Genomic DNA, 27177 nt, shown 5'->3' on the forward strand with positions numbered 1-27177 from the left:
GAAGAGACAGCCTCAATAGAATCAGGAGGCAAGAAGTGACCGCTGAGCAGTGGCTCAGCGAGTCCAAGCACCGTGCCACCCTGCAGGCAGGCACAGCTTCATGTTAATTAATTCAGTTTTATTGTTTAGCTCATATAGGTGCTGAGAGTAAAAGTGCTGCAGAACTTGCTGACTGCCATTTATCATCAATAGGTGAAAACAGTTCTGTGACACGTCTGTACCGCAGCAGCTTTAAGGTGTTGTGACAGAGACAGATTTCAGGACAGAGGGTTTTGTTGTTGTTGTTGCTTGTTGACACTTCAGGCTCTGGTTGGCTAAACAATGACCTAAGGTAACAACTGGTTGTCTTTGGTACTAGGTGTCTTCAGAGGATTCTTTGGGTACCACTGGAAGGACTTTGTGTCAACTGCTCAGTTACTTAATGAGACTAAGATGAGGAGTATCACTTGCATTGTGAAGGAGTATCAGCCTTAACATTTTGGCCATGTTCCTCGTTTCACTGGGCATGATCTAGCACATTGGTGCCGGAGTGTTGCGGACCCCATTGGCTACAGAAAGCCAAGGGGACACCCACCCTTCACCTGGCTGCAGCAGATAGATGATTATTTTAGACATGTGAGGATGGACCAGTTGTCCACCTGGGTGGTTGTCATCTGGGACCCAAGGCAAGTTCTGTGGTGTTGCGGATGTGGTAAACTGCAACACCAGCTCATGCTCCAAGCCTTGACTTACTGCTCCTATCTTAAAGGTAATAACTAAGGTGTACGAGGGCTGTCAATAAAGTAACGGTCCTTTTTATTTTTTTCAAAAACTATATGGATTTCATTCATATGTTTTTACATCAGACATGCTTGAACCCTCGTGCGCATGCGTGAGTTTTTCCACGCCTGTCGGTGACGTTATTCGCCTGTGAGCACTCCTTGTGGGAGGAGTCGTCCAGCCCCTCGTCAGAATTCCTTTGTCTGAGAAGTTGCTGAGAGACTGGCGCGTTGTTTGATCAAAATTTTTTCTAAACCTGTGAGACACATCGAAGTGGACACGGTTCGAAAAATTAAGCTGGTTTTCAGTGAAAATTTTAACGGCTGATGAGAGATTTTGAGGTGATTCTGTCACTTTAAGGACTTCCCACGGTGTGAGACGTCGCGCTGCGCTCTCAGGCGGCGTCATCAGCCTGTTCAAGCTGAAAACCTCCACATTTCAGGCTCTATTGATCCAGGACGTCGTGAGAGAACAGAGAAGTTTCAGAAGAAGTCGGTTTCAGCATTTTATCCGGATATTCCACTGTTAAAGGAGATTTTTTTAATGAAAGACGTGCGGATGGATCCGCGCGTCGGGACGCAGCCGACGCGGTGCGGCGGCACAGGAAAAACACTTCCGTGTTGATAACCATTTGTAAAATCCAGGCGGCTTTTGATGGCTTTCAGTGGAGTGAGTATATGAGAAATTGTTTAACAGGCAGGACATGTTCCAACTTGTCCTTAAGGTTTCCAACAGAGGTGTTTTTCCTGTGGCGGAGCGTCGCGGCGGCTGCGTCCCGACGCGCGGACCCGTCCGCACGTCTTTCATTAAAAAAATCTCCTTTAACAGTGGAATATCCGGATAAAATGCTGAAACCGACTTCTTCTGAAACTTCTCTGTTCTCTCACGATGTCCTGGATCAATAGAACCTGAAATGTGGAGGTTTTCAGCTTGAACAGGCTGATGACGGCGGCTGAGAGCGCTGAGCGACGTCTCGCACCGTGGGAAGTCCTTAAAGCGACAGAATCACCTCAAAATCTCTCATCAGCCGTTAAAATTTTCACTGAAAACCAGCTTAATTTTTCGAACCATGTCCACTTCGATGTGTCTCACAGGTTTAGAAAAAATTTTGATCAAACAAAGCGCCAGTCTCTCAGCAACTTCTCAGACAAAGGAATTCCGACGAGGGGCTGGACGACTCCTCCCACAAGGAGTGCTCACAGGCGAATGACATCACCGACAGGCATGGAAAAACTCACGCATGCGCACGAGGGTTCAAGCATGTCTGACGTAAAAACATATGAATGAAATCCATATAGTTCTTGAAAAAAATAAAAAGGACCGTTACTTTATTGACAGCCCTCGTATTTATTAATTGAATTCAATTTTAAGATTTGCCTCTTGCTTGAACCCGTACAAGCAAGCATGAAGGTAACGGGGGAAGAGATAAGCCCCTTTACATAGGGCCTTTAATACAACGCCAATTCCAGTGAAGTTGGGACATTGTGAAAAATGTAAATAAAAACAGAATACAGTGATTTGCAAATCCTCTTCAACCTATATTCATTTGAATACACCGCAAAGACAAGATATTTAATGTTCAAACTGATAAACTTTATTGTTTTTGTGCAAATATTTGCTCATTTTGAAATGGATGCCTGCAACACGTTTCAAAAAAGCTGGGACAGTGGTATGTTTACCCCTGTGTTACATCACCTTTCCTTCTAACACCACTCAATGAGTGTTTGGGAACTGAGGACACTAACTGTGAGTGTCATGATTGGGTATAAAAGGAGCATCCCCAAAAGGCTCAGCCATTCATAAGCAAAGATTGGGCAAGGATCACCACTTTGTGAACAACTGCGTGAAAAAATAGTCCAACAGTTTAAGAACAATGTTTCTCAACATTCAGTTGCAAGGAATTTAGGGATTCCATCATCTACAGTCCATAATATAATCAGAAGATTCAGAGAATCTGGAGAACTTTCTACACTTAAGCAGCAAGGCTGAAAACCAACATTGAATGCCCGTGACCTTTGATCCCTCAGGCGGCACTGCATTAAAAACCAACATCATTGAGTAAAGGATCTTACCGTGTGGGCTCAGGAACACTTCAGAAACACTACATCTACAACTGCAAGTTAAAACTCTACCATGCAAAGCGAAAGCCATACATCAACCACATCCAGAAATGCCGCCGCCTTCTCTGGGCCCGAGCTCATTTGAAATGGACAGATGCAAAGTGGAAAAGTGTGCTGTGGTCTGATGAGTCCACATTTCAAATTGTTTTTGGAAATCATGGACATTGTGTCCTCTGGACAAAAGTGGAAAAAGACCATCCAGATTGTTACCAGGGCAAAGTTCAAAAGCCAGCATCTGTGATGGTATGGGGGTGAGTTAATGCCCATGGCATGGGCAACTTACACATCTGTTATGGCACCATCAATGCTGAAAGGTACATCCAGGTTTTGGAGTAACACATGCTGCCATCCAAGCAACGTCTTTTTTTAGGGATGTCCCTGCTTATTTCAGCAAGACAATGCCAAGCCAGATTCTGCACGTGTTACAACAGCGTGGCTTTGTAGTAAAAGAGTGTGGGTACCAGGGCTGGATCCAGAGTGAAAATCTGACAGATGCATTTTTGCCCAATGATAAAATAAAAATCGGACGTGTCTTGTTATTCAATAATCTTCATTCTTTTATTCGTGTGCAACATACACTGTCACACTTCTTTTAATATATTTATTATACTTCATGGACCATAGTGAACACTTCTTATTTGTATAAATATAATGTCCTAAAAAAACAACACTATAACAAAAACTGACTGTAAACAGGATCAAATTTATTGCCAAAATCTTTCAACTATACCTGAATCTATATATCATTTTTTTAATTGATAAAATGAATAAAAATATGACTGCATATATTCTTAATAATAATATATTGCAATATCACATATCACAATTGTAATATGAGATGATGTATTTGTTTTAGTATATTTAGATTTTGTTGTGATTTGGGACTTTATAAGCCAATTCAATTTAAATTAAATTGAAATTGAGCATTTTATTAAGTCTTATTGAGTCTTAAAGTAAATAAATATGAAATTGGTCACTGGATCCTTAAACTTTGGACATAATAAACTCTACATGGTGGATCCTTGATCTCTGGACATAAATAGGAATAAACAATCTGTAGTTTTTGTGAAAAGCATTTCCTTTCAGGTATTATTGGCATGAATGTCTTTCCATATATCTGAGCTCTTACAGCTGCTGTACTTCACTTCAGGATGTAATTTGTAAAGAAATACAGCATGTTTCATTTTGGGAGGAAAAAAATGGTTTAGTGGATTGTAGTTTCTTGTCTGTATTACAACATTTGTAAGAGGTCTCATTTTATTTAAAGCAGCAGTTCGTTTTGAAGTTATTAATACCGACCGGACTCTGTCTCGGCAGAGAGCCGCGCAGTGTTTCGAGCTGTGTGAATGGAATGGAGGATGATTCTCGTTTCTTGACTGCAACAAGACAAGAGTCCCAGTTAGTGACATTAATCCACACAAAGTGACTCGTGATATTTTAATGGCTTTGAGAGGGGTTAAGAAGCGGACTTAAAGAGCCACAAGCTATTGAATCAAAGCATTGCTTCAATGGGTCACGGCTTCAAAGTGGAGTCGCGCCGCAGAAGCAATTGATTACAGAGTCGCTACAGACCAAACCCTGAATATCCGACTTTATTTGTACGTCCGTATGACTCTGAAACTCAGAAAAATCCGTATAATTTATGGACTATAGGTTGACATGAAAACCAAAGCTGTGTTCACCGCGGGGACACAATCGGCACTATTCGGGATTATTCAAGTTTTTTTTTTAACCGATTATGAACGATGCGTAAAAAAATCTGACCAATGCAACTGCATCGGTCCAAACCGGTCTGGATCCGGGCCTGGGTACTAGACTGGCCTGCCTGCAGTCCAGGCCTGTCGCCCATTGAAAATGTGTGGCACATTATGAAGCGCAAAATACGACAACGGAGACCCCGGAATGTTAAACAGCTGAAGTTGTACATCAAGCAAGAATGGGAAAGAATTCCACCTGCAAAGCGTCAACAATTAGTGTCCTCAGTTCCCAAACACTTACTGAGTGTTGTTAGAAGGAAAGGTGATGTAACACAGTGGTAAACATACCACTGTCCCAGCTTTTTTGAAACGTGTTGCAGGCATCCATTTCAAAATGAGCAAATATTTGCACAAAAACAATAACATTTATCAGTTTGAACATTAAATATCTTGTCTTTGTGGCATATTCAATTGAATATAGGTTGAAGAGGATTTGAAAATCATTGTTTTGTGTTTTTATTTACATTTTACACAGCGTCCCAACTTCATTGGAATTGGGTTTGTAGAAGAACCTCAGATTCATGGTTGCTTTCAGGAGATGAGGGTTTAGGACCCAAAGTACTCCTGTAATTTGGGGGATGCATTGACGTGCACAGTCACCCATTCCCAAAATTAAACTGACCTGATTCTTGCACAGCACTGAAGTGAACACAGATTCGCCTGGTGAAATCACACGTCATGTGCTGTCAAAGCTTTTGATTCTGCAGCTTCTAACAGTTTGTGTTCCTAAATGCGAATAAGATTCATTAAGACTGAGTGGATGAGAGATTACACACGAGAGGCTTCGACCTCCCATCTGTACTCCAGAGATCAGATTATGACGGATTGTGAACTGTTAACAATCATATCAAAAGCATGGGGTGAAATCATTGGTGTGACAGCAGGGGCCCTTTACAGATGAAATCCATTATGAAGCACAGTTACTGGGGTAAAAGAAGATTTTTTTTTCTGTCTTTTTTTCCATTTTTTCCTATATTTATTCCATCTTTCTTTACATTTTCTTTTTGGTGTCATCCATAGTGCTCTGTCTTTGTTCCCTCACTCTGACTCTTCCCGTCAGTTGCTGCCTTTGCTTTGCTCAAGCTCGTATCAACTCCTTCTCCTCCCTGGTGTGGCATTCACTGCATTTCAATTGAGCAATCAATCTGTCAAGCTGTACTCCTGCTAAGCCACAAGTACAGGGAGGTGCAGCAATGGGACAGGTTTACCTTTGCTTCTCTGGAGTTGGGGGCCTAACAGCTACAATAAGTCTTACGCATGAAGTAAAATGGATACGTTGTTAGTTGCCAGCTGAGGCAAGCTATTCAGTCCCCATTTTTCACCCTCATTTCCTCATCCACCGCTGGGTGTTTTTTGCTGATGGCTGACTTGCCAGTAGCCGTTGGCTTATCATTCTGTTGGCTTCGCATTATGTTTTCCAACACTCCCACTCGTACTACACACAAATACATACTCATCCTCAGCTGTTTCTCACATCAGTTTTTTTTTCCCCTTCTCTTTGTGTTTGTACTCTCTGCCTCCTTCAGACTGAGCTCCTGTAAGGAGGAGATAAAGCCCCCCAGCAGGGCAGGACCACAGCTGTCGCCCTCTGACTTCTTGGACAAGCTCATGGGAAAAACATCAGGATACGATGCCCGCATCAGACCCAACTTCAAAGGTGCAGTATCTGCCGAGGCACGCCAGGCACAGTCGATCTCATGAAAATCCCGTAGCGTGCATGGGTGTTTAATAAGTACGCGAAGAATAAACCACATTTGTCATAAACGTTAAATAATAGACCGCTCTTTGTATGTGGAGTATGTTGCTTTATAGAGATGAATCAATAAACTGACTGGGGCTTCCATTTGTCTGAGACACAGTGCATCCAAAAAGTATTCACAGTGCTTCACTTTTTCCACATTTTGTTATCTTACAGCCTTATTCCAAAATGGATGAAATTCACATTTGTCCTCAAAATTCTACATACAATACCCCATAATTGAGCTCAGGTGCCTCCTGTTTTCACTGATCATCCCTGAGATGTTTCTACAGCTTAATTGGAGTCCACCTGGGGTAAATTGGACAGGATCTGGAAATGCACACACTTGTCTACATATAAGGTCCGACAGTTGACACTGCATGTCAGAGTACAAACCAAGCATGAAGTCAAAGGAATTGTCTGTAGATGACCAAGACAGGATTGTCTCAAAGGACAAATCTGGGGAAGGGTACAGAAACATTTCTGCTGCTTTGTAGGTTCCAATAAGCACAGTGGCCTCCATCATCCATGCATGGAAGAAGTTTGGATCCATCGGAACTCTTCCTAGAGCTGGCCGTCCGTCTAAACTGGGCAATCGGGGCATAAGGGCCTTTGTCAGGGAGGTGACCAAGAACACAACAGTCACTCTGTCAGAGCTCCAGCATTCCTCTGTGGAGAGAGGAGAACCTTCCAGAAGGACAACCATCTCTGCAGCAATTCACCAATCAGGCCTGTATGGTAGAGTGGCCAGATGGAAGCCACTCCTTAGTAAAAGACACATGACAGCCTGCCTGGAGTTTACCAAAAGGCACCTGAAGGACTCTCAGACCATGAGAAACAAAATATTCTGTTCTGATGAGACAAACATTGAATTCTTTGGTGTGAATGTCAGGCGTCAAGAGCCAATCAAGAGCTAACAGACACCTGACTGGGCCAGTCAACTGTGGGTCGAGCACCTTGAGATATAAAATCTGCAGGTCGGGTGTCCTTGAGAGTGACTGAGCAAATGCTGATTTTGAGGACAAATCCAAATGCTTTGCATTCAGATGAAGCACCTTCATGTTTTATTCTGTGCAGTAAGCTTGTCAAATAAGTCACTGTTCAGTCTGTACAGTTTTCAGGCCTGTTTCATTTTCCAAATTCTTTATTCATTTCAATTTGCTGTAAAAACATCACTCGAACGTTCGTGACCTTTGCCATGTGCGACCCAATTAAAAACTCAGTGTTTACATTTATGAATATGATTCTAAAATGAGAACACAAATGTGACATTGTTTCTGTTTAAATGCAGTATTTGTATATTAAATATGATGTGAAGTTTCCAAACATCTGCTGCTTACTTCCGAGTGAGAAACCACACCTGTGCTCAGCTGTGCCGCTCAACACCACAAAGTCATTGACGCAAGATTATTGGATCTGTTGTGTACTTTGTGCAACTTGGAGACTTGGAGGTTCCTGAGGTTGTCAGAACAAGGCTTTTTTTTCAATTATTATAGCTGCCTTGATGTGATGAGCTTAAAAATTACATTTTCACAGTTCTTTCAAACTGCAAGATCTTAGCAACACAACTGGCTAGTGTGACTCACATTGTGGCTGTTTTTTTTTTTGTTGTTTGTTTGTTTGTTAAAAAGACTGCAAGGATGAAAAGACAAGAACAACTGTGAATTCAAAAGTTTCTGTGAAGGTTCTCAGTTGTCCAGGTGGTTTCCATAGTAGAGAAGCTTGAATCTTCGACTGGACTGGGTTGCTTGACGGGAGGACGTTTCGCTTCTAATCGCAGAAGCTTCCTCAGCTAAAATTCTTGCTCTGGTAGTTTGACTTCTGTCTTGACTTTTGTCTTGATTCTTCTCTACAAGAGTCAAGACAGAAGTCAGATGACCAAAGCAAGAATTTTAGCTGAGGAAGCTTCTGCGATTTGAAGCAAAACGTCCTCACGTCAAGCAACCCAGTCCAGTAAAAGATTCAAGCTTCTCTACTGTGAATCCAAAAGAAAAGAAAAGCTGCAGGAGATGTGTAATAGCTCCTTTTTTTTATTATGGACGTGCTGTGAGCTCATAAAATCCATGTGATTGGCAATGTCAATAAATTCTTTGGTTGTTTCTTCCTCTAGGGCCTCCTGTGAATGTCACCTGCAATATATTCATCAACAGCTTTGGTTCCATTACAGAAACGACCATGGTGAGTTTATGTGTTGTGCTCAGTTGTTGCACTTGGGAATGTTAGTAATGTGCATGTTTTCTGCAAAGCATCAGTGGTATCATTATGAAAAATGTGTCATTCGGGAACCTGGACATTCTCTCCCATAATGTGTGCAAAAGTGTTGAAACATTTCTTTTGCAAATCCACTCACTGCTGCTCTATCTTCTTCTTTTTTTTTCTTTTTTTTTCCCCCGGTGCACAGCAGTGCAACCTTCAGAGGCCAAAGGGTCACTGACATGCTGATAATGAACTGTCCAGCCTGCAAATTAAAATTAAAAATTGAGGAAATGAATGAAATGGGAGAAGGGAGAGAGAAGAAAGAGTTCAGGGGGAAAGGGATACCCTAAAGTGCATTTACAGTGATATAGCAGCTGTGTCAGCACTATACAGCAATGAACTGTTTAAGGGTATCCGCATGAGGCCCAGAGGACCAGACCTCCAGTCAGGTCTGCACAGAAGGTAGCAACACGAATGATGTCACTGCCAGAACTGGTGCAGCTTGCTGGGTTTCTTTTTCTGTGAAAAACAAAGTGAACCAGCATGAAAAACAAAGCAACAGTGCCCAAAGATTAATTCTGAATTAATTCAACAGATTAGAGTCCTAATTAAACTTCTCATGGGTACATGCTACAGGCTAAAGTGCTTCTGTTCAGCACTGGTCTTCAGCCTGGAAGGTGTTGTGATCCATGGTCATGGCGGTGACGGTGGCTGCGGCTGAACATGACAGAAAAAGATGTTAGAACCTTTTAAGATGCTTTTCCAAGCATGTTGTGTTATGTACGCAATTTAACTCATGGATAATGACCATAAATGAAGCTGTTACTTTGTTGACAGTCGATCATCAGGACAAAGGCCAAGACTTGTTATAAAAATAAATTGATTATGGCTAAATAGGAATTGGCACATCCAAATTTGAGATTATGGTCATATGTCAATAAAGGGTGGCTGGTCAGGGGAGTTCAAATGTCTCTGGGTCTTTGTTCACGGGTTCAGGTAAGATGGCACGCGTGATCAGTAGATGGACTGGGTCTGCACCTGATGTCCTGCGGATGCTGTACTGTACTCTCGACTTACCAGACGATTTATGTTCCTGCCATTACCTGTGATCATGAACTTTGGGTAATGACTGAAAGACCAAGGTCACAGATACAAGTGGCGGACATGAGATTCCTCCATCGGGTATCTAGGCTTACACTCAGGGATAAGGTGAGGAGCTTGAACATCCAGGAGGGAAGCGAAAGAGAGCCGCTACGTCTTCACATAGAAAGGAGCCAGCTGAGGTGGTTCAGGCACTGGGTGAGTATGCTCCATGGTTGTCTCCATATGAGTCTTCCAGGCACATCTAACAAGGAAAAGGCCCTGGTGAAGACCCAGGACATGCTGGAGGGATTATGCCTCCCAGCTGGTTTTGGAACACCTCGGAATCCCTGGAGTTAGGGGACTTGGCCAAGGAGAAGGAAGCATGGAATGAGCTGCTTGGTTTGCAGTAACCACGACCTGAACCTGAATAAGTGGCAGAAAATAAATGAATGAATATGGATTAATGACTTCCTCTTTGCTGACAGCCTTTATGTTGCAGTGATGCTTTATTAAAAGTGGAAAACATCACATTTCTATCTGATGTCAGCTCCTTCATCAGTTCCTTAGTTGTGATCCTGAGGTTCTCTTGAACCTTTAAAACAAAACTTTTAATTCCTCTTTGTTGATTTTGGCCTCCTTTTTCATTGATGAAGTGTGCATGGTCCCAAACTTCTCATATTTTTGCACAATAAGTTTCTAAATTTGCATGAATCTTTTTAAAATGGTTTCCATCTGACTCGTTGAAATCCAATATTGCACGGTGAAAGCCTCAGTTTATTATTATTTTTTAATTTATTTTTAAATTTTTATTTTTTCCTCTGCTCTTAAGCTCAAGAAATTGCCGGTTCTACAAGTTGGCCCTGAAATACAGAAAAAGTCAGAGAAATTTAGGATAAGGGATTGTTTTTGCATGAGGCCGCGTTGTTTTTCGTATGTTGTGAATATGGCATTCCTTACCAAAAAGTAGTATATGCAAGTATGTTTCAAGTATACTTCTAGTTTACTTTTTATATACTTATCAGTACTATTTTTTGGTAAGGGATTATGTCTCGAGTTGGCTGCCTGATCTTGCTCATGCTTGCAGGATCACAGATTTTGGTTTATGAAGTGGGTGTGAACACACTTCCTTTATGAACTGTTTTTCTCCGCATACATGTGACATCAGGGTCGGACTGGGAACAAATTTCGGCCCTGGCATTTTTCCTCTGGACCAGCCCACTATTGGCCCGACGAATCCACCCCCAAACACGCACACCCACCCGTCCATACCGAACCCCCAATGAACAAATACTATACACCTAAACACCATGAACACACACCTAAACACACACTTTCACTGTCATTTCACCTTGATCATAGTACAAAATGCGGACCCGGCACCACGAGGGGGCGTCCTGATAACATTAAAGGCAATTACATATTTTGACAAAATTACAAGTTTAAATGACATATATATATATATATATATATATATATATATATATATATATATATATATATAAAACATCATGAGGTTTATGTCACAGAAATCCTACTTTACAGTCACACTGCAGTCATTGTTAAATTATTTCCTTTTGCATTTATAATAAACATTTGTATTTATTAAGTGTTTGTTTTTCTGGTTGAAATAAGATATAAATAATCTACCAGACTTCAAAAAATATACAAGTTTCCATGTTATTTTATTTGTCTAAAAATAAATGTCTGAGGTTCCTTATGTTAAACAAGAAATTATCTAATCTGAAATAACAGGTGGTTTTAATACAGATGAAAGGTTTCTAAAGAACCATTTATTGATTTATTTACCTGTTTTAATTACAAGTGTTCTAAACTTTTTTTTAACAGTAATCAGAAATTTTGAGGTAACAACAACAAAAAAACATTTCCAATGATTTTTCTTTAGAAAACTGCTCTATAAATGAGCAGTCCTGTCACGCAAAAATTTTTGTACAGATCAGTGGTTTCTGCACCAATCGGATTGGTCCAATCCATTTTGTACAGATCAGTGGTTTCTGCCACGAGTCTTCTGTGTTTTGGCTCGATGCGTCGTTCCTATTGGACAATGCGAAGGTACGTCACAGCTCAGAGTGTCGAAAGTTGGCGCACCTCATCTCGACAGAACACCGGCTCTGTGGTATGCAGGAGATCACTTGACCGAGCGTCTATACATTCAAATAATAATAAAAAAAAATAGTCATCACTCTTCACTCTTAGTCAGTCTCTTACAACGGTGCAGCGTAAATACACGAGCTTTCCAGGAGTGCACTTCTCCTCCGGTGCGCACTTTTTTTGGGGGGGGGGGGGCGCGACCCCGCCCCCTGTGATATTTTTTTTTGTTTTTTTTTTCTGGCGCCGGGTCTGACAAAACGGAAGCAAAAGCACACAGGCGGAAAAAAAGGTTTGTGTCTCCAAAGTGTGTGTGTGTGTGTGTGAGAGAGAGAGAGAGAGAGAGAGAGAGAGAGAGAGAGAGAGAGAGAGAGAGAGAGGGGGGTAATGTGTGACCACTGCTAGGATTCACACAGCAGCAAATTAAGGAGCTGAAGTCCGTAGCTGTTGCATTTAAAGATTAACAAAAGTAAAGCACAGTTAATTAAGATAAAAGAAACGATTCCAACCTTGTATCAGTAGAAGAGCGGAGAGAAGTCCAGGCGCCGAGGACTCAGTCCATTCACAGGGGCGGGAGCGGCCACCTGCTCTTCCTGCAATCTGATTGGCCACCCTGTATGCTTCTCCATTGTCATTGGCTGTTGGTCATGTCAATCATTGTGCTCGATGTAAGTCTCCGTTGTGTGATCCAACGGAAACAAAACTGAAACCTAGAATAAGACTGTGCCGTGTATGAAACACTACAGAACCTTTATTTTGACACAAATTCAGGAAGTGGCTCTGCAGCTGTGCCGATTAAATGCTGTAGCTTCACCGATCATGGATTTTCCACGTGTTGACAGCAGCGCGCGGTTCGAGAGCACTGTATATTTCCATAATCTCTATAAATATGGGACGGCCGGCCCACGCACGTCTAAACGTGCAGCGGCCCACCGGGCAAATGCCCAAAATCACAGATTACCAGTCCGAGCCTGTGTGACATTACCATCCAGTGTACATGCTAGGGTACATACAACTATTTAAAAAAAAAACAACCATGCAAACATAATTTTTTAGTATGTAGTCAATAAATTACAATAAAATAATTATGGAGATGAGCAGAGGTATTCCAACCAGTGTGTTGATTTTATTATTCGGTATGATAGTTGCACTCGTCTTTATCACTGCCCATTTCACTCTCGTCTCCTAGAAGAAACCAAACACTTGATATCAGGGCTACACCACAAAGTATTGTTGTGAGTAAACAAGTCACATGCATGAATCTATTAGCTTGATTTCTCATTGGTAACCCTTTGTTCTTCCTCAGGACTACAGGCTCAATGTGTTTCTACGTCAAAAATGGAATGACCCTCGATTGGCGTACAGTGAATATCCAGATGACTCTCTTGATCTGGACCCGTCCATGTTGGACTCCATTTGGAAACCTGATCTGTTCTTTGCAAACGAGAAAGGAGCCAACTTCCACGAGGTCACCACAGATAACAAGTTGCTACGGATTTTTCAAGATGGCAGTGTGCTGTACAGTATCAGGTAATATTCCCCAAATTTCCCCATTTCAATGAAAGTCTGTAAATAGCTGATCAATTTATTAAATGTATTAAATTAATTTACATAAGGGACTAATGTAATTTTTTTCTTGTTTTTTTCCTTTTTGAAATTAAGGATGTGTAGATTCTGAATAATCTTGCAGAGTTACCAATTGGTGGAATTTGTTAATTGTTGTAAGGTAGCAATGCATGAGAAACATGTCAACACTGTGTATTATATCAGTGATTCCTAAAATGTGAATTGCGGCATTGCAAGGGGCCTTTGAGAGGTCATTAAAGCTTTAAAAGTCCTTGAGTTTATGGTTAAAAATTACTCAAAAATTGAAATGATGTGTTATTCTTCACTTATCTGGCCTATTGTCACATGATATCTACATAAGAAAAGGCTTGTTGTTGTCTCAGGTGTCAATCAAAATTGTGATTAAAGGTTTGGGTCAGCCTCAGGAGATTTTTAGATTTTCAAAGTCAACAGCAGCATTCGTAAGTTTGGGAATGTTGTATTTATGTATTTATTTGTATATAGTTGCCACACTGATGTCCTGTCAGAACACCTTCAGCCATAGACTGAGTCCCCCAAGATGCACCACAGAATGCCACGGCAGGTCTTTCCCACCTGTGGCAATCAGACTCTATAATTCCTCTCCATTCTGCAGGATGAATACATAACGAACACAGCTATTGAGAGTTACTCAGTTACTCATTCATGTGCAATAATGGTGAACATCTTGGGAAAAATGTCTTCAGTCATTTTGCATAAATTTGTTGTACCCATTGTTTATCAAAAAATAGAAAAATAATTTCCTTCAAGATAATAAAGTTCTTATTCTGATTTAATACAGTGCCCTCCAAAAGTATTGGGCCCCTTGATATTTCACAAATGTTAATTTGCTTATGCCCTGTGTCTTGTATAAACAGTAAATCAGTCTTCTCAAAATAAAAATTTCTAAAATTACCTTCCTTGAACTCAAACTCAAAGCAAATCTTGAAAAGTTGTTATAAATTAATTAAAAATATAAAAGTCAAGATGATGCATAAATTGAGTCCTTCAAGTCCCTTTTGGCAAACTCCAGGCGGGCTGCCATGTGCCTTTTACTAAAGAGTGGCTTCCGTCTGGCCACTCTACCATATAGGCCTGATTGGTGGATTGCTGCAGAGATGGTTGTCCTTGTAGAAGGTTCTCCTCTCTCTACAGAGGAATGCTGGAGCTCTGATAAGAGTCACCATTGGGTTCTTGGTCCCCTCCCTGACTAAGGCCCTTCACTCCTAATTGCTCAGTTTAGTCGGGCGGTCAGCTCTAGAAAGAGTCCCGGTGGATTTGAACAGCTTCCATTTATGGATGATGGAGGTCACTGTGCTCATTGGAACCTACAAAGCAGCAGAAATGTTTCTGTACCCTTCCCCATATTTGTGCCTGAAGACAATGCTGTCTCGGAGGTCTACAGACAATTCCTTTGACTTCATGCTTGGTTTGTGCTCTGACATACACTGTCAACTGTGGGACCTTATATGTAGACATGTTTGTGCCTTTCCAGATCATGTCCGGTCAACTGAATTTACCCCAGGTGGACTCCAATTAAGCTGTAGAAACATCGCAAGGATGCTCAGTGGAAACAGGATGCACCTGAGCTCAGTTTTGAGCTTCATGGCAAAGGCTGTGAATACTAATGTACATATTATTTTTTTAGTTTTTGTTACATCTGGTAGCCTCAGTAACTGCCGGTAGGCATCACACTGAGCACCAAAAGGTGGCAACATCACCCTACGTTTGTCAAAAAAAGAAAAAAAAAACTTTTTTCACATTGTCATTTTGGGGTACTGTGTGTAGAATCTGCAAAACAAAATGTGGGAAAAGTGAAGTGCTGTGAATACTTTCTGGAAGCACTGCAATAATCTCATTAAATTCTGAATGAAATAATCTGAAAAGAAAGAAAATTGTTAACTGCTCATGTGTTAAATTAAGCAGTTATTGAAATTAAAACAAAACAACTTGAGGATTCTGAATGTTTTGACTATTTGCACATAAGCCTATTAAAAGTTGACACTCACCGTAAAATATTTCAAGCCGTGTCAAGTGTTCTCATTTATTTTTTGTCCATATACATACTTAAATATTGAAATGTTTGCTTTTTCAAGGATGTCCAAGGAGAAATGGACAATATTAAGTGATAAAGCTATATAGATTGTGATCATACCAGCAAGAAATTAAAACTACTTTCACCACTAGCTGGGATGATCCACCATCTCAATGTTGGTGGCATCTTCACAACTTCCCATTGGAAAATTCATGGGATGTACAAATTCCAGCAAATAAAAACAAACCAAAATAATATGTCTAAAGGAGATTTTTGGAATTTTAGCCAGATATGTTTGTTCATTTGGATAGGTGAAGGGATGGAATAGATGAAAGCATGACCGACTCCATCCTGGGTCAAACAAATTTTGATCATCTTCTCTCTCTCTCTCTCTCTCTCTCTCTCTCTCTCTCTCTCTCTCTCTCTCTCTCTCTCTCTCTCTCTCTTCTCTCTCTCTCTCATACACACACACACACACACACCTTTCTGTACATTCTGCTCAGTGCATTGGTACAGGGAATGGGAAAACTAAAAAAATGTCAAGTGGCAAATGGATGACTGAACTTTTGAGGTCTGTTTTGCAGTGACACGCCACGCTAGGAATTTTCAGTGGGATCATTCAGATATGGCATCTGAGAAGATAATGTCCTTTTTTTAGTTTTCTGTCACAGCTTAGACAAGGCTTCACTTAAATGAATTCATCCTGCAAGTAAGCTGAGGTGGTTTTGTTGCAGGGTACATAAAGATGTATGAAAAACATCAACAGCTTCACTGTTCACCAATAAAACTGGGTATATTTCATTGCCTTGGTTGCAAAATGGACATTATTGCTTGCACAAGCAACAATTTTAACTTTATTTGAATCGTGTTAGCTTTATAGTAGCTGTGTCTTGTAAAAAAAAAAATCATTGAAATTTTCAAACTGCTTTACTGTTAATGCTTTACTGAACAAATATAAGAATGACTGATGCATGAAGCATAATTACAATATTGTGAAGAAATACGAATAATAGCCATAGCCCACTGTTGTTCCACTGTTTCTAGATGTGTTTTATAATAATTACTCAAGGGCCTTGAGATACTCACATGACAGCAGGTGAATGTTTGCCTTTTGCCTGGTATAAAAGATGGTTTGTTGTCTTAACCCAGTAGCAAATGGGTACCCATGCATACACCGAGGAGGGGTTTTTCTCTCCTCTGGGCAATACATTACAGAGGGTAATTACACAGCTTTCCCACAGACACACTCCCAAATAGCTCCCTGTTTTCTCTGATGGCTCTTGAAGGCTTAATGCATCAGCAGCACAACAAATAAAAGTGGGGATGCCTTCACCAATTACATTTGTTATTACTGCGCTGAGATGAGTAATCAAATGGCGGACTAAATCACTAAATGCTTTTCAAACAAGAACAAACTTTCTTCTTTTTTTTCCAACCTCATTGTGTTGCACATATTGTAATACAACTTTTTTATAACGGATGCAATTTAAAACAGCTTGGTTATGATGATGACTTTGCTGTTCTTTTCATCTGTTAACCTTCTTTAAATCCTTTGGTGTGCTGTCATGCAAATGCTTGTGTTTCTTTTTCTCTCTTTCCGTATGTTTTCTATCTCAGGCTGACTCTTACCCTGTCCTGCCCTATGGACTTGAAGAATTTCCCCATGGACATTCAGACCTGTACCATGCAGCTTGAAAGCTGTGAGTCTTCTTTGTCTTCCCTTTTTCTTATTTCATCTCCCTACCTTCATTTTTCCCAGGCATTTGCTTGGCATATGAGGTACTGAAGATTTTAACATTCTAAGTCACACGTGATTCTTTGTCGTCGTCTGGGCCTGTCCTTTGCAAGCCAGCTCATGTAATCTCTCCCTCCCATGTATTGCACTATATTCCATGTCTGAGTACATATATGTTAGGTCATAAATCGGGAACAGTTGGTTGTACGATCCTAATTTTGGTGCTAAATTATTTGCAAGATACACATTTCTCCAGGCTCCAATTCAACTCTGTCAGAAATGAAATCGTAATGTTGTTTGCCAAAAACAAACAGAAGAATGGGTTCCCAGAGTGTAGTCTACCTTATATATTTGACAGAGTCAGTCATATTAATACTTTGTGATTCAGTGTTACCAGATTACATCTGGCCAAAAACTGACTGACTTTATCCTTGGTTAACACACAGCCACTCCACCATATTTAATGTATCTTGGCGCCAAAGTTGAGTTCAACAGTTATCATCTTGAGTTTGCCCAAAAAGGTCACACAAGGTCAAAGGTCATGTCACCAATAGAAAGGGGGTGTATGACATCATATAAGTGTTTAATTGTAATCATGTCTTTAACCAGTCCATCAGAATACCCTAAATATCCCCCTCTATATAAGCATCAAGCCCATACTTTGACCTTGACCTGTGAGATTGAGGTTTCTTTTGCCCTTTACTGACCCTCAATCATTGCACCAAATTTTGTCCAAATTGAATAAAAAAAACATTAAGTTGCTTTGTTTGCATGTGGACAGACACATAGTACCAAAAACTACCCTACAGTGAATCCAGAAAGTATTCACAACGCTTCACTTTTTTACATTTTGTTGTGGTTACAGCCTTATTCCAAAATGGAGTATAGTCATTGTTCCCTCAAAATTCTATTCACAACACCCCATAATGACAACATGAAGTTTTTGTTTGTTTGTTTGTTGTTTTGTTTTGTTTTGTTTTTTTGCAAATTCATTAAAAATAAAAAATTAAGCGCTCACATGTATATAAGTGTTCACACCTTTGAGTCAATACTTTGTTGATGCACCTTTGGCAGCAAGTACAGCCTCAAGTCTTCTTGAATATGATGCCACAAGCTTGGTGCACCTATCTTTGGGCAGTTTTGCCCATTCCTCTTTGCAGCACCTCTCAAGATCCATCAGGTTGGATGGGGAGCATCGGTGCACGGGCGTTTTCAGATCTCTCCAGAGATGTTCAGTCGGATTCAGGTTTGGGCTCTGGTTGGGCCACTCAAGGACATTCACAGAGTTGTCCTGAAGCCACTCCTTTGATATCTTGGCTGTGTGCTTAGGGTCATTGTCCTGCTGAAAGATTAACTGTTGCTCCAGTCTGAGGTCAAGAGTGCTCTGGAGCAGGTTTTCATCCAGGATGTCTCTGTACATTGCTGCATTCATCTTTCCCTCAATTCTGACTCGTCCCCCAGTTCCTGCCGCTGAAAAACATCCCCACAGCATGATGCTGCCACCACCATGCTTCACTGTAGGAATGGTGCCTGGTTTCCTCCAAACATGACATCTGGCATTCGTGCCAGAGTTCAATCTTTGTCTCATCAGACCAGAGAATTTTGTTTCTCATGGTCTGAAAGTCCTTCAGGTGCCTTTTGCCAAATTCCAGACTGGCTGCCATGTGCCTTTTACTAAGGAACCTTCTGGAAGATTCTCCTCTCTCCACAAAGGAATGCTGGAGCTCTGACAGACTGACCATCGGGTTCTTGGTCACCTCCCTGACTAAGTCCCTTCTCACTCAGTCGCTCAGTTTAGATGGGCGGCCACCTCTAGGAAGAGTCCTGGTAGAGCCCAACTTCTTCCATTTACAGATGATTGAGGCCATTGTGCTCATTGGGCTCTTCAAAGCTGCAGAAATGTTTCTGTACCCTTCCCCAGATTTGTGCCTTGAGCAATCCTGTCTCAGAAGTCTACAGACAATTCCTTTGACTTCATGCTTGGTTTGTGTTCTGACATGCACTGTTACCTTTGGGACCTTATATGTAGACAGGTGTGTGTCTTTCCAAATCATGTCCAATCAACTGAATTTACCCCAGGTGGACTCCAATTAAGCTGTGAAAACATCTCAAGGATAATCAGTGGAAATAGGATGCACCTGAGCTCAATTTTGAGCTTCATGGCAAAGGCTTTGAATACTTATGTACATGTGATTTCTTAGTTTGTTTATTTGTTTGTGTGTTTTGTTTGTTTAATAAATTTGCAAACATCTCAAAAAAAATTTCACATTGTCATTATGGGGCATTGTGTGTAGAATTTTGAATAAAAAACTGAATTTCATCCATTTTGGAATAAAGCTGTTATATAATAAAACGTGGAAAAAGTGAAGCATTGTTAGTCATTTCCAGATGTGCTGTATGCTACAGCTGCACACCTGTGCAGAAATGCATCAACTGCACAGATCTCAGGAACTATTGATACTGAAGAACAGATGTTGGGCATAAATGACTCAGAAGACCCACATTTCCATTTGCCTTTATCCCCTTGAAATATGAAGACACCCTTGCTGTATCTCAGTAACCAGTCGACAATTCAAAGTATTTATTTTCATATGTATAACAAGTAAACATTGTAGAAATTATTGAACCACAGCTTTCAATTTGTGGTGACTGGTGACATAATGCATAAAAATAATTGGTTTTGTATGTTGGTAATGTTTTGACACTAAACTCAAGGCTGTACAAGTAGTACAATAATTAGCCTTGGGGGGAGGGGTTTGCAATATAGCAGGTTGTGCACTGCAGCAAAAATTTGCCTTGTCTTTATGAAATGTGGGCTGGGTTTTTCTTTTTTGTTTGTTTTGTTTTTCGTAATTCATGCTTAGCCTGCAGTGACCCCTCAGTTTTGGAATCACAATAACATGGAAAATGCTTCCCTTGATATATATATATATATATATATATATATATATATATATATATATATATATATATATATATATATATATATATATATATATATATATCCTCATCACATGTTGTGTTGAGGTTATTTGTTGCTTGTATTGTGAAAGTTTCTGCCACCAAACACGTCACTGATGACTGTGTTTGGACAGTCATGAACTAACAACTGTGACGTGCGTGTGTCTGGTTGCTGTCCTCACATGGTCATACATAAAAACATATATCACTGTTGCAATGGGCTGCAGTGAGTGAGCGCACGCCACACACATTGAACGGCTATCCCAGGTGAAACGGACTGTCAGATCATAACAAGCAAAGGGCAATCTGAATGTCACGTCACCCACGTGAGCTCTGTTCCACATGACGCGGTGTCTGTCCTGCGGCGTGCTGTCCACAAGACACGCATGTCGGGCCAGACACACGCGGGGCCAGTTGAAAACGCTGCCAGCAGATGTGGACATGATCACAGCACCCTGCTTCTCATTCATGTCATTTCATGACTGTACGTCTGTGACCATGGGTCATCTACAGAGGAACAGACAGATCATACTTGTATTGTTGTCTTGATAAAAGGGATTCAGTAAAATGTGGTGTTTTATATGGTGTGTGGTTGTATTTTTTTAATACTTCAGTGTCCTTCTTGATATCAGGCATTTTCCCACACCTTTTACAGGACAGTGATGGTAGCTCAGTGGTAACATTTCTGGCTGGCAATCAGAGCTTTTGGAAAGTGCAGGTTCAAATCCCATGGGGCGCATGTATTTTTTTTTATTTTCACAGCAGCTGCGCGATGTCGTTACACATGCTGCAGCTCCTCTCACTGTGTTCCCGTGTGCATGAAACTGTCACAGCATGTATTTTTTTTTTACATTTTTTTCACAGCTAGCACTGTGTTCCCACGTGCATGAAAACGTCGCAGTGGCATTGTTCACGCCTGCCCGTCAGCTCTGTTTTTGTGGTTCGCTCATACAAGCTGCTCCGCCATGATTCACCCTGATTTGTACTTATTCGTACTATGTGTGAAGGGGCCATTAGCTAAGATAAAGCAGTAAAACAGTATTTTGTGAACTTTTTCATAGTGTATGTGTTTAAATGTGTGTGACGGGGGAAGGGGCTACCTCAACTGGCCCGCACTCTCTTTGTTTTGGCCCATGATGACAACTGACAAGATCTCTTGAAATTAAGATTAAGGACTCATACTTTTGTTAAATATTTTACATTTAGAATGTTGAATTTTAAATAAACAGAATATAATTTGTCATTACCTCCATCAACAAAGTTAGAGGAGGTTATGTTTTCACCCCGTGCTTGTTTGTTTGTTTGTTTTTGTTTGTGAACAGCCTGGAGCCCACAATTTCTGATATATTGTTATGAAATTTTTACTGAAGATTTATGTCGTAAGCAAAAACTGATTCCATTTTGAAGGTCATAGTTCAAAGGGCAAAGTCAGAAAAAATCTTGGAAAATCACAAAAATCCCTATCTTTACCATTGAGCGAATTTTCAATAATTCATAACTCTGTCCAAAAAGAACAGATTTCTTTCATATTTGAGAGTGTTATCCGGATGTGATCCAGATTATAGATTTTGTTAGATAGATAGATAGATAGATAGATAGATAGATAGATAGATAGATAGATAGATAGATAGATAGATAGATAGATAGATAGATAGATAGATAGATAGATAGATAGATAGATAGATAGATAGATAGATAGATAGATAGATAGATAGATAGATAGATAGATAGATAGATAGATAGATAGATAGATAGATAGATAGATAGATAGATAGATAGATAGATAGATAGATAGATAGATAGATAGATTGATTTGATTATAGATTTTTAGGGCCCTGTCCCACTGGGGAGAGGATCAATTGCGCTTGAATTGAGTACACAAATTGCGGGGCGTTCGTTGTCGTCCGCAACAAAAATGGCCAAAAATTACAAATGTCCCAGTATGAATTACAGATATATTAATAATATATAACGAATATATGATGAACAGTCACGGTTATATAACGCATGTAGTGAGGAAACTGATCCAACACATTGAGATTATCACGGCAGTATTATGGGTGTATTATGAATGCATCGCGCACGTGTTGCGCGTGCTCGGCATCTGCATTGCGGTCATAAAAGAAGCGCACTTGCTCTTTTCGGCATCACTATTCACACCAACAATACAGCCTGTGTAGCAAGTGCTGGACTTGGACAAGTTGATCACAGAGTTATTGTTCATTTTGTCATGCGACGGTTAACTGTTCATGAGTTTGGGGAGCGGGAGGGGGGAAGCCGCTTGGAGTGTGAGACGGTGTTTTTTTTTTTTTTTTTTGAAAGTGTCACAGAAAACAGACTTCAGCTTGAGTTTACAGAAACTCTTCCTTTTGTTGGTGGTAAATAAAAGTCCTGGATTGCAGCAACTATTACGTCTTTGTGGATTTACACAGCCGGGCCGGCACTGACTGGCAGGTATGTCGCTTTCTGCCACATATAATACTTTGGGTTTATGTGACGTGTTTGTTATGCATTCACAGATTGTCCGCAAATCAGCTGCAAAGCAGATGTAATAAAAATGCTTTATTTGTGGCCAATTTGTATGTATTCACTACAACATATTTTAGTTTGTGATGTGGACATGATGGGCACACAATATATCTGTTTTACACACTGTCCCAGTCCGCTGCCAAGCCGCAAATCCCCGTCAGTTGCGGATATCAGCACTTAACGGCAGATATACAGCGGGTAGAGTGAGTATGTATTGTGTATGAATTGAGTATGTATTGAGTATATAAGGCGGATGTTATCCGTATCCAGATTTTTGAGCTACTCAAAAATCCTGGCTGCGGACACGCGTGCCTCTGTGGATGATCACGGGGGTGTTCGGATGACGGCCGACTCATACAGGCATGTTACACGGATATTGCGGATGTTTGGCGAATATGGGCCAATTTTGTGCGCAATCCATATGCAAGTCCTCCTAAACACCAGTGGGACAGGGCCCTTAATCAAACGTGCCCCAATCACTCTCATATTTGAAAGTGAGGTGAAGACTGGTACTCACTATCGCGTGACAAAGTTTGATCCGGACCTGATCCATATTGTGGATTTTGTGGACATTTGAATTGAACATTGAAAAGCTCATTTGGTGTACATTTTGCATTATATCTCAATCAAAACTGCCTCAATCACTCTCATTCGTAACAGTGGGGTGCAAACTGCCACTCTCAATGAATAGACTAAGTTTGATCCACATCTGATCCATATTGTGGATTCAGCTTATATTTGATTTTAACATTGAAAAGCCCTTTTGATCTATCTATTGTATTATATTTTAGTTTATGGAAAGCCACTTCTAACAGGACTTTGACCTTGAAAATTTTATTCAAGGTAAAAATTTGCAGTGCTCTTGTGTAACTATATATTAATTCGTATGGGTATTTATTTTTGGCCAATGGCCTTACATCCAGATCAGTCTATGGCCCTGTAAAAGAAATAATTTTCACACCTCTATATTTAAATACAAATAACAGCTCCAGGAACCTTTTTGAACTGTGCAAACCCATTCCAGCAACACTTTAAGTGATGGGTAGCTATTTAGTAATTTTGCATTCTATTGTTGCATTGTGTATGTTGGTTGGGGGAAAGGTTATATTTGGCCAAAAGTAAAAGACTTTTTTTCTGTTTAATGTAGTTTTACACAATAAAATAGCTAAAGCGACTCTTAGTGTTTAAAAATATGGCCTAGTACTGTTTAAAAATATGGCCTCATACTAGTTGCTGTGCAGTTGTGAGACCAGTGCTTTAACTTTTCATAAGCACTTGTATCACAATTTTCAGACAAACAAATATAATGTGATATAGACTGTTACTGTTTGTGCTTCAAAGTTACACCATAATCTAAATTTTACACTGTACCGCCTTTTGTCACAGCTACTTTACACTGTGACATTTTTGTGTCATAACTTTAAACCGATGGCATCAAGAAATCTATTAGATTCTTCTGAAGCCTTTTCAAGCATTCTTGTTTTATTAATAAAATCTAGAGAGAATAATATCTATCCCTTTCCATCTTGCCTTTAGTGGAGATACAGTCAACCCTAATAAAACCAATTTCCAGGATATAAATAATAAAACTTTAATTCTGTGTCCCTTTTATTATATTTGACCCACCCCTGTGCCTAGAGGTGGGCGAATATCCTCTCACAGACGAAAGAATTTAAGTCCAGCAAAGCGGGGGAACCAGACCTCTCCAGGAGCATTTTGCAGCAAATAAATCACACACACGCCCTGAATGCTGTTATCTCCATTTACATCCTTATCTGATTCAATAAGAACCAGAAGTATTGTTTTCTGCAGAACAATTTTACTGTGTATTTATGTGAAGCAGTGTGATTTGTTTCTGCAAATTCCACAGATGCAAACAGATAAAAAAAAAAAAAAAATCCAATAAATTTTGTAGAGAATCTACTTCAGCCAGAACAAAAACAAAGACACAGTAGAAAAGACATTTCATCCTCCAGTCGTGTTGATATGATATTCTGGGAAAGAGACACTCGTGTGTGTGTGTGTGTGTGTGTGTGTGTGTGTGTGTGTGTGTGTGTGTGTGTGTGTGTGTGTGTGTGTGTGTGTGTGTGTGTGTGTGTGTGTGTGTGTGTTTCCACTCATTAGAGGAGTGGTATAATAATTTCTGATTAAAGTCTGTGTGATGCTACTTGGCGGCATGTTGACAAGTGCTGGTGCTCCACCCAAGGGTGCAGTCACCTTGGCTGGAGGTAAATGTTTAGAGGACATTTGAGGTTTTACTGCCGTCTGTTCCAGATGAAAAAAAAGCAGAGAGTCGAAGGGTAAAGAGAAAGAGATCTCTGGGCTTTGAGAGAACCGCTTTTAGTCGGACTATAAACTTCACCTGTTTCAAACACATCAAAGAATCACACGTGCACCATCACAGTGCTTTTGAGCCATTTGTGTGTTCACCAAAACTAAGTCCAAGTACAAATAAATCGGAGACCAGAAATCTGAAGGCAGGAAGGTTAAAGCTTTCGTTAACATGGAAAAAGGAGCTTGCAGGTAATTTTGTTGTGACTGTTTCTTACATGAATTTAATTTTTATTGCACCCTAAACACTGTGCCAATTATATTTTGACATGTCTTAGCTGTAGTTGGTGGAAGAAAAGAATGTTTCATTATCTTAGGAACGTATTGACATTCTCCTTGCCTGTTATGGCAGGATGTGTGAATGACAGTGGATTCTCCTCAAGAACCAGATAACTTAGTGCTGTTGTTTTTCCAGCTGCGCTGTGTGGGAACAGACTAGAATATGTTAAATTATTGATGTCTTTGCAAGTCGGACCCTAAAGGGTCCCAATGGACAGGAGTATTGTTCAGAGAGTTTCTGAAATGTTGTGTGTGGAATACATTTTTAATACAGCAGTAATCGTGTGCCTGTAAGAAGGACTAAAAGCCTCTAAAAGTGAAGGTAAGTCAAAATGGCTTTGGAAAATGTGTGTACATGCTGTTAATTGTCATGTACTGTATATATTGGACTGGGTGTTGCAAAGGGCTGTAGAAACCATCGGCTACGGTGCTTCTGTTGGCAAGGAACAGTTTGCTGACCTTGACTTCCCAGATGATGCGGAATCCATTGATTCCGCATCATTGATTGCAACACTTGAGAAGGAATCTGCGTGTCAAGAAAAAGATCCTGGCTTTCGATAACTCTCTATAACCCGGCCATCAGAAGCATATCTGTATACGGCAAAAATATTGAACTTTTAGAGGTATTCAGTTATGTCAAATGTGACGCACACTGCAGATCCATCCCGGTGACAAACAACGCAGGCTGTTAACATCGGCGATCGACAAGCTGCTCATAAGCCGACCATGGGGCCTAAGAAGGTTCTGACAGCGGAGGAAGGTGACGATATTAAAAAATCTCTGGACTTTCTATCAGAGGAGATTTCTGTTGTGAAGCAGCAACAGAAATCAATCATGGATCTGGTGGAGGAGGTGAAGGCATTACGGCTCCAGAACGCCGAGAAAGACCGGCATCTGGTGCAGCTGGAAAATAGAGTGGCTGAATTGGAGCAGTACACCAGAATCAACGACGTCATCATCACAGGTCTTCACATCAAACCACGGTCCTACGCACGGGCGGTAACAGATGAGAGCGGAGGGGATCCCAGTGAACAGGAGGTCAGCTCTGTGGAAAAACAGGTTGCTGATTTCCTCCTATCTAAAGGTATAGAAATGGATTTAAATAACATTGAAGCGTGCCACCCTCTGCCCCGGAGAAATGACGGTGATAAACGAACCGTCATCATGAGATTCATCAACACAAAACACAAAACAGCACTGTTAAAACAAGGAAGAAAACTGAAAGGGACAAACGTATTCATCAATGAACATCTCACCAAACGGAATGCCGACATCGCCAGGAAAGCACGCTTCTTAAAGAAACAGGGAAAAATCCAGCACACATGGACTTCAAACTGTAAAATATTCATCAAACTGAACGGATCACCAGAACAAGCAAAGGTTATGGCAATAAGGAACATCGAGGAGCTGGACAAATATGAACAATAGGTATGAGGACTCAAACACATCACAGCACCATGATGCAGACTGGAGCAACCCACTCATCCACATCATCTACACCCGGAGACAAGAGAGACATAATGACTAAGGATAATGATCCATTTATTTCTGCCCAGGAGCTCTGTCTAGATACATTTAATTATAATAACTCTGCTAACCACCCCTTCGAATCTGAAAATGATCCTGATACCTTTTTCAGTGAGAATATTGTGAGACAGTGCAAATATTTTACAGAAGAACAATTCAAAAATTATAAAATCAATGATGAAGATTTTTCAATTATACATTTCAACAGCAGAAGTCTTTCTCGTAATCTGTCCGCTATTAATGATTGTTTGAAAACATCCAAAAAACGTTTTTCAGTTATTGCAATTTCAGAAACATGGTTAAATGAGGATAATAAAGATCTGGTATATCTTGATGGTTATGAATTGTTCCTGGTTAATAGGCAGACGAGAAGGGGCTTAGGTGTTGCATTGTTTGTAAGGTCAGATTATAACTGTGAACTCATTAACAACATGTAA

At 40.4% G+C, this 27177-nt stretch overlaps 1 protein-coding gene across 1 annotated transcript in view; it reads left to right on the forward strand.

Moving 5' to 3' along the window:
• glra4a (glycine receptor, alpha 4a) overlaps positions 1 to 27177 on the forward strand; it is a 165612-nt gene that overhangs the window by 77002 nt on the left and 61433 nt on the right. The window contains exons 2-5 of the mRNA XM_034181880.1: positions 6163 to 6293; positions 8485 to 8552; positions 13066 to 13289; positions 16996 to 17078. Coding sequence (XP_034037771.1) covers positions 6163 to 6293; positions 8485 to 8552; positions 13066 to 13289; positions 16996 to 17078 — 506 coding nt within the window. The remainder of the gene's footprint in view (positions 1 to 6162; positions 6294 to 8484; positions 8553 to 13065; positions 13290 to 16995; positions 17079 to 27177) is intronic.

This window comes from Thalassophryne amazonica, chromosome 11 (genome assembly GCF_902500255.1).
Source record: "Thalassophryne amazonica chromosome 11, fThaAma1.1, whole genome shotgun sequence".
Classification (NCBI taxonomy): Eukaryota; Metazoa; Chordata; class Actinopteri; order Batrachoidiformes; family Batrachoididae; genus Thalassophryne; species Thalassophryne amazonica.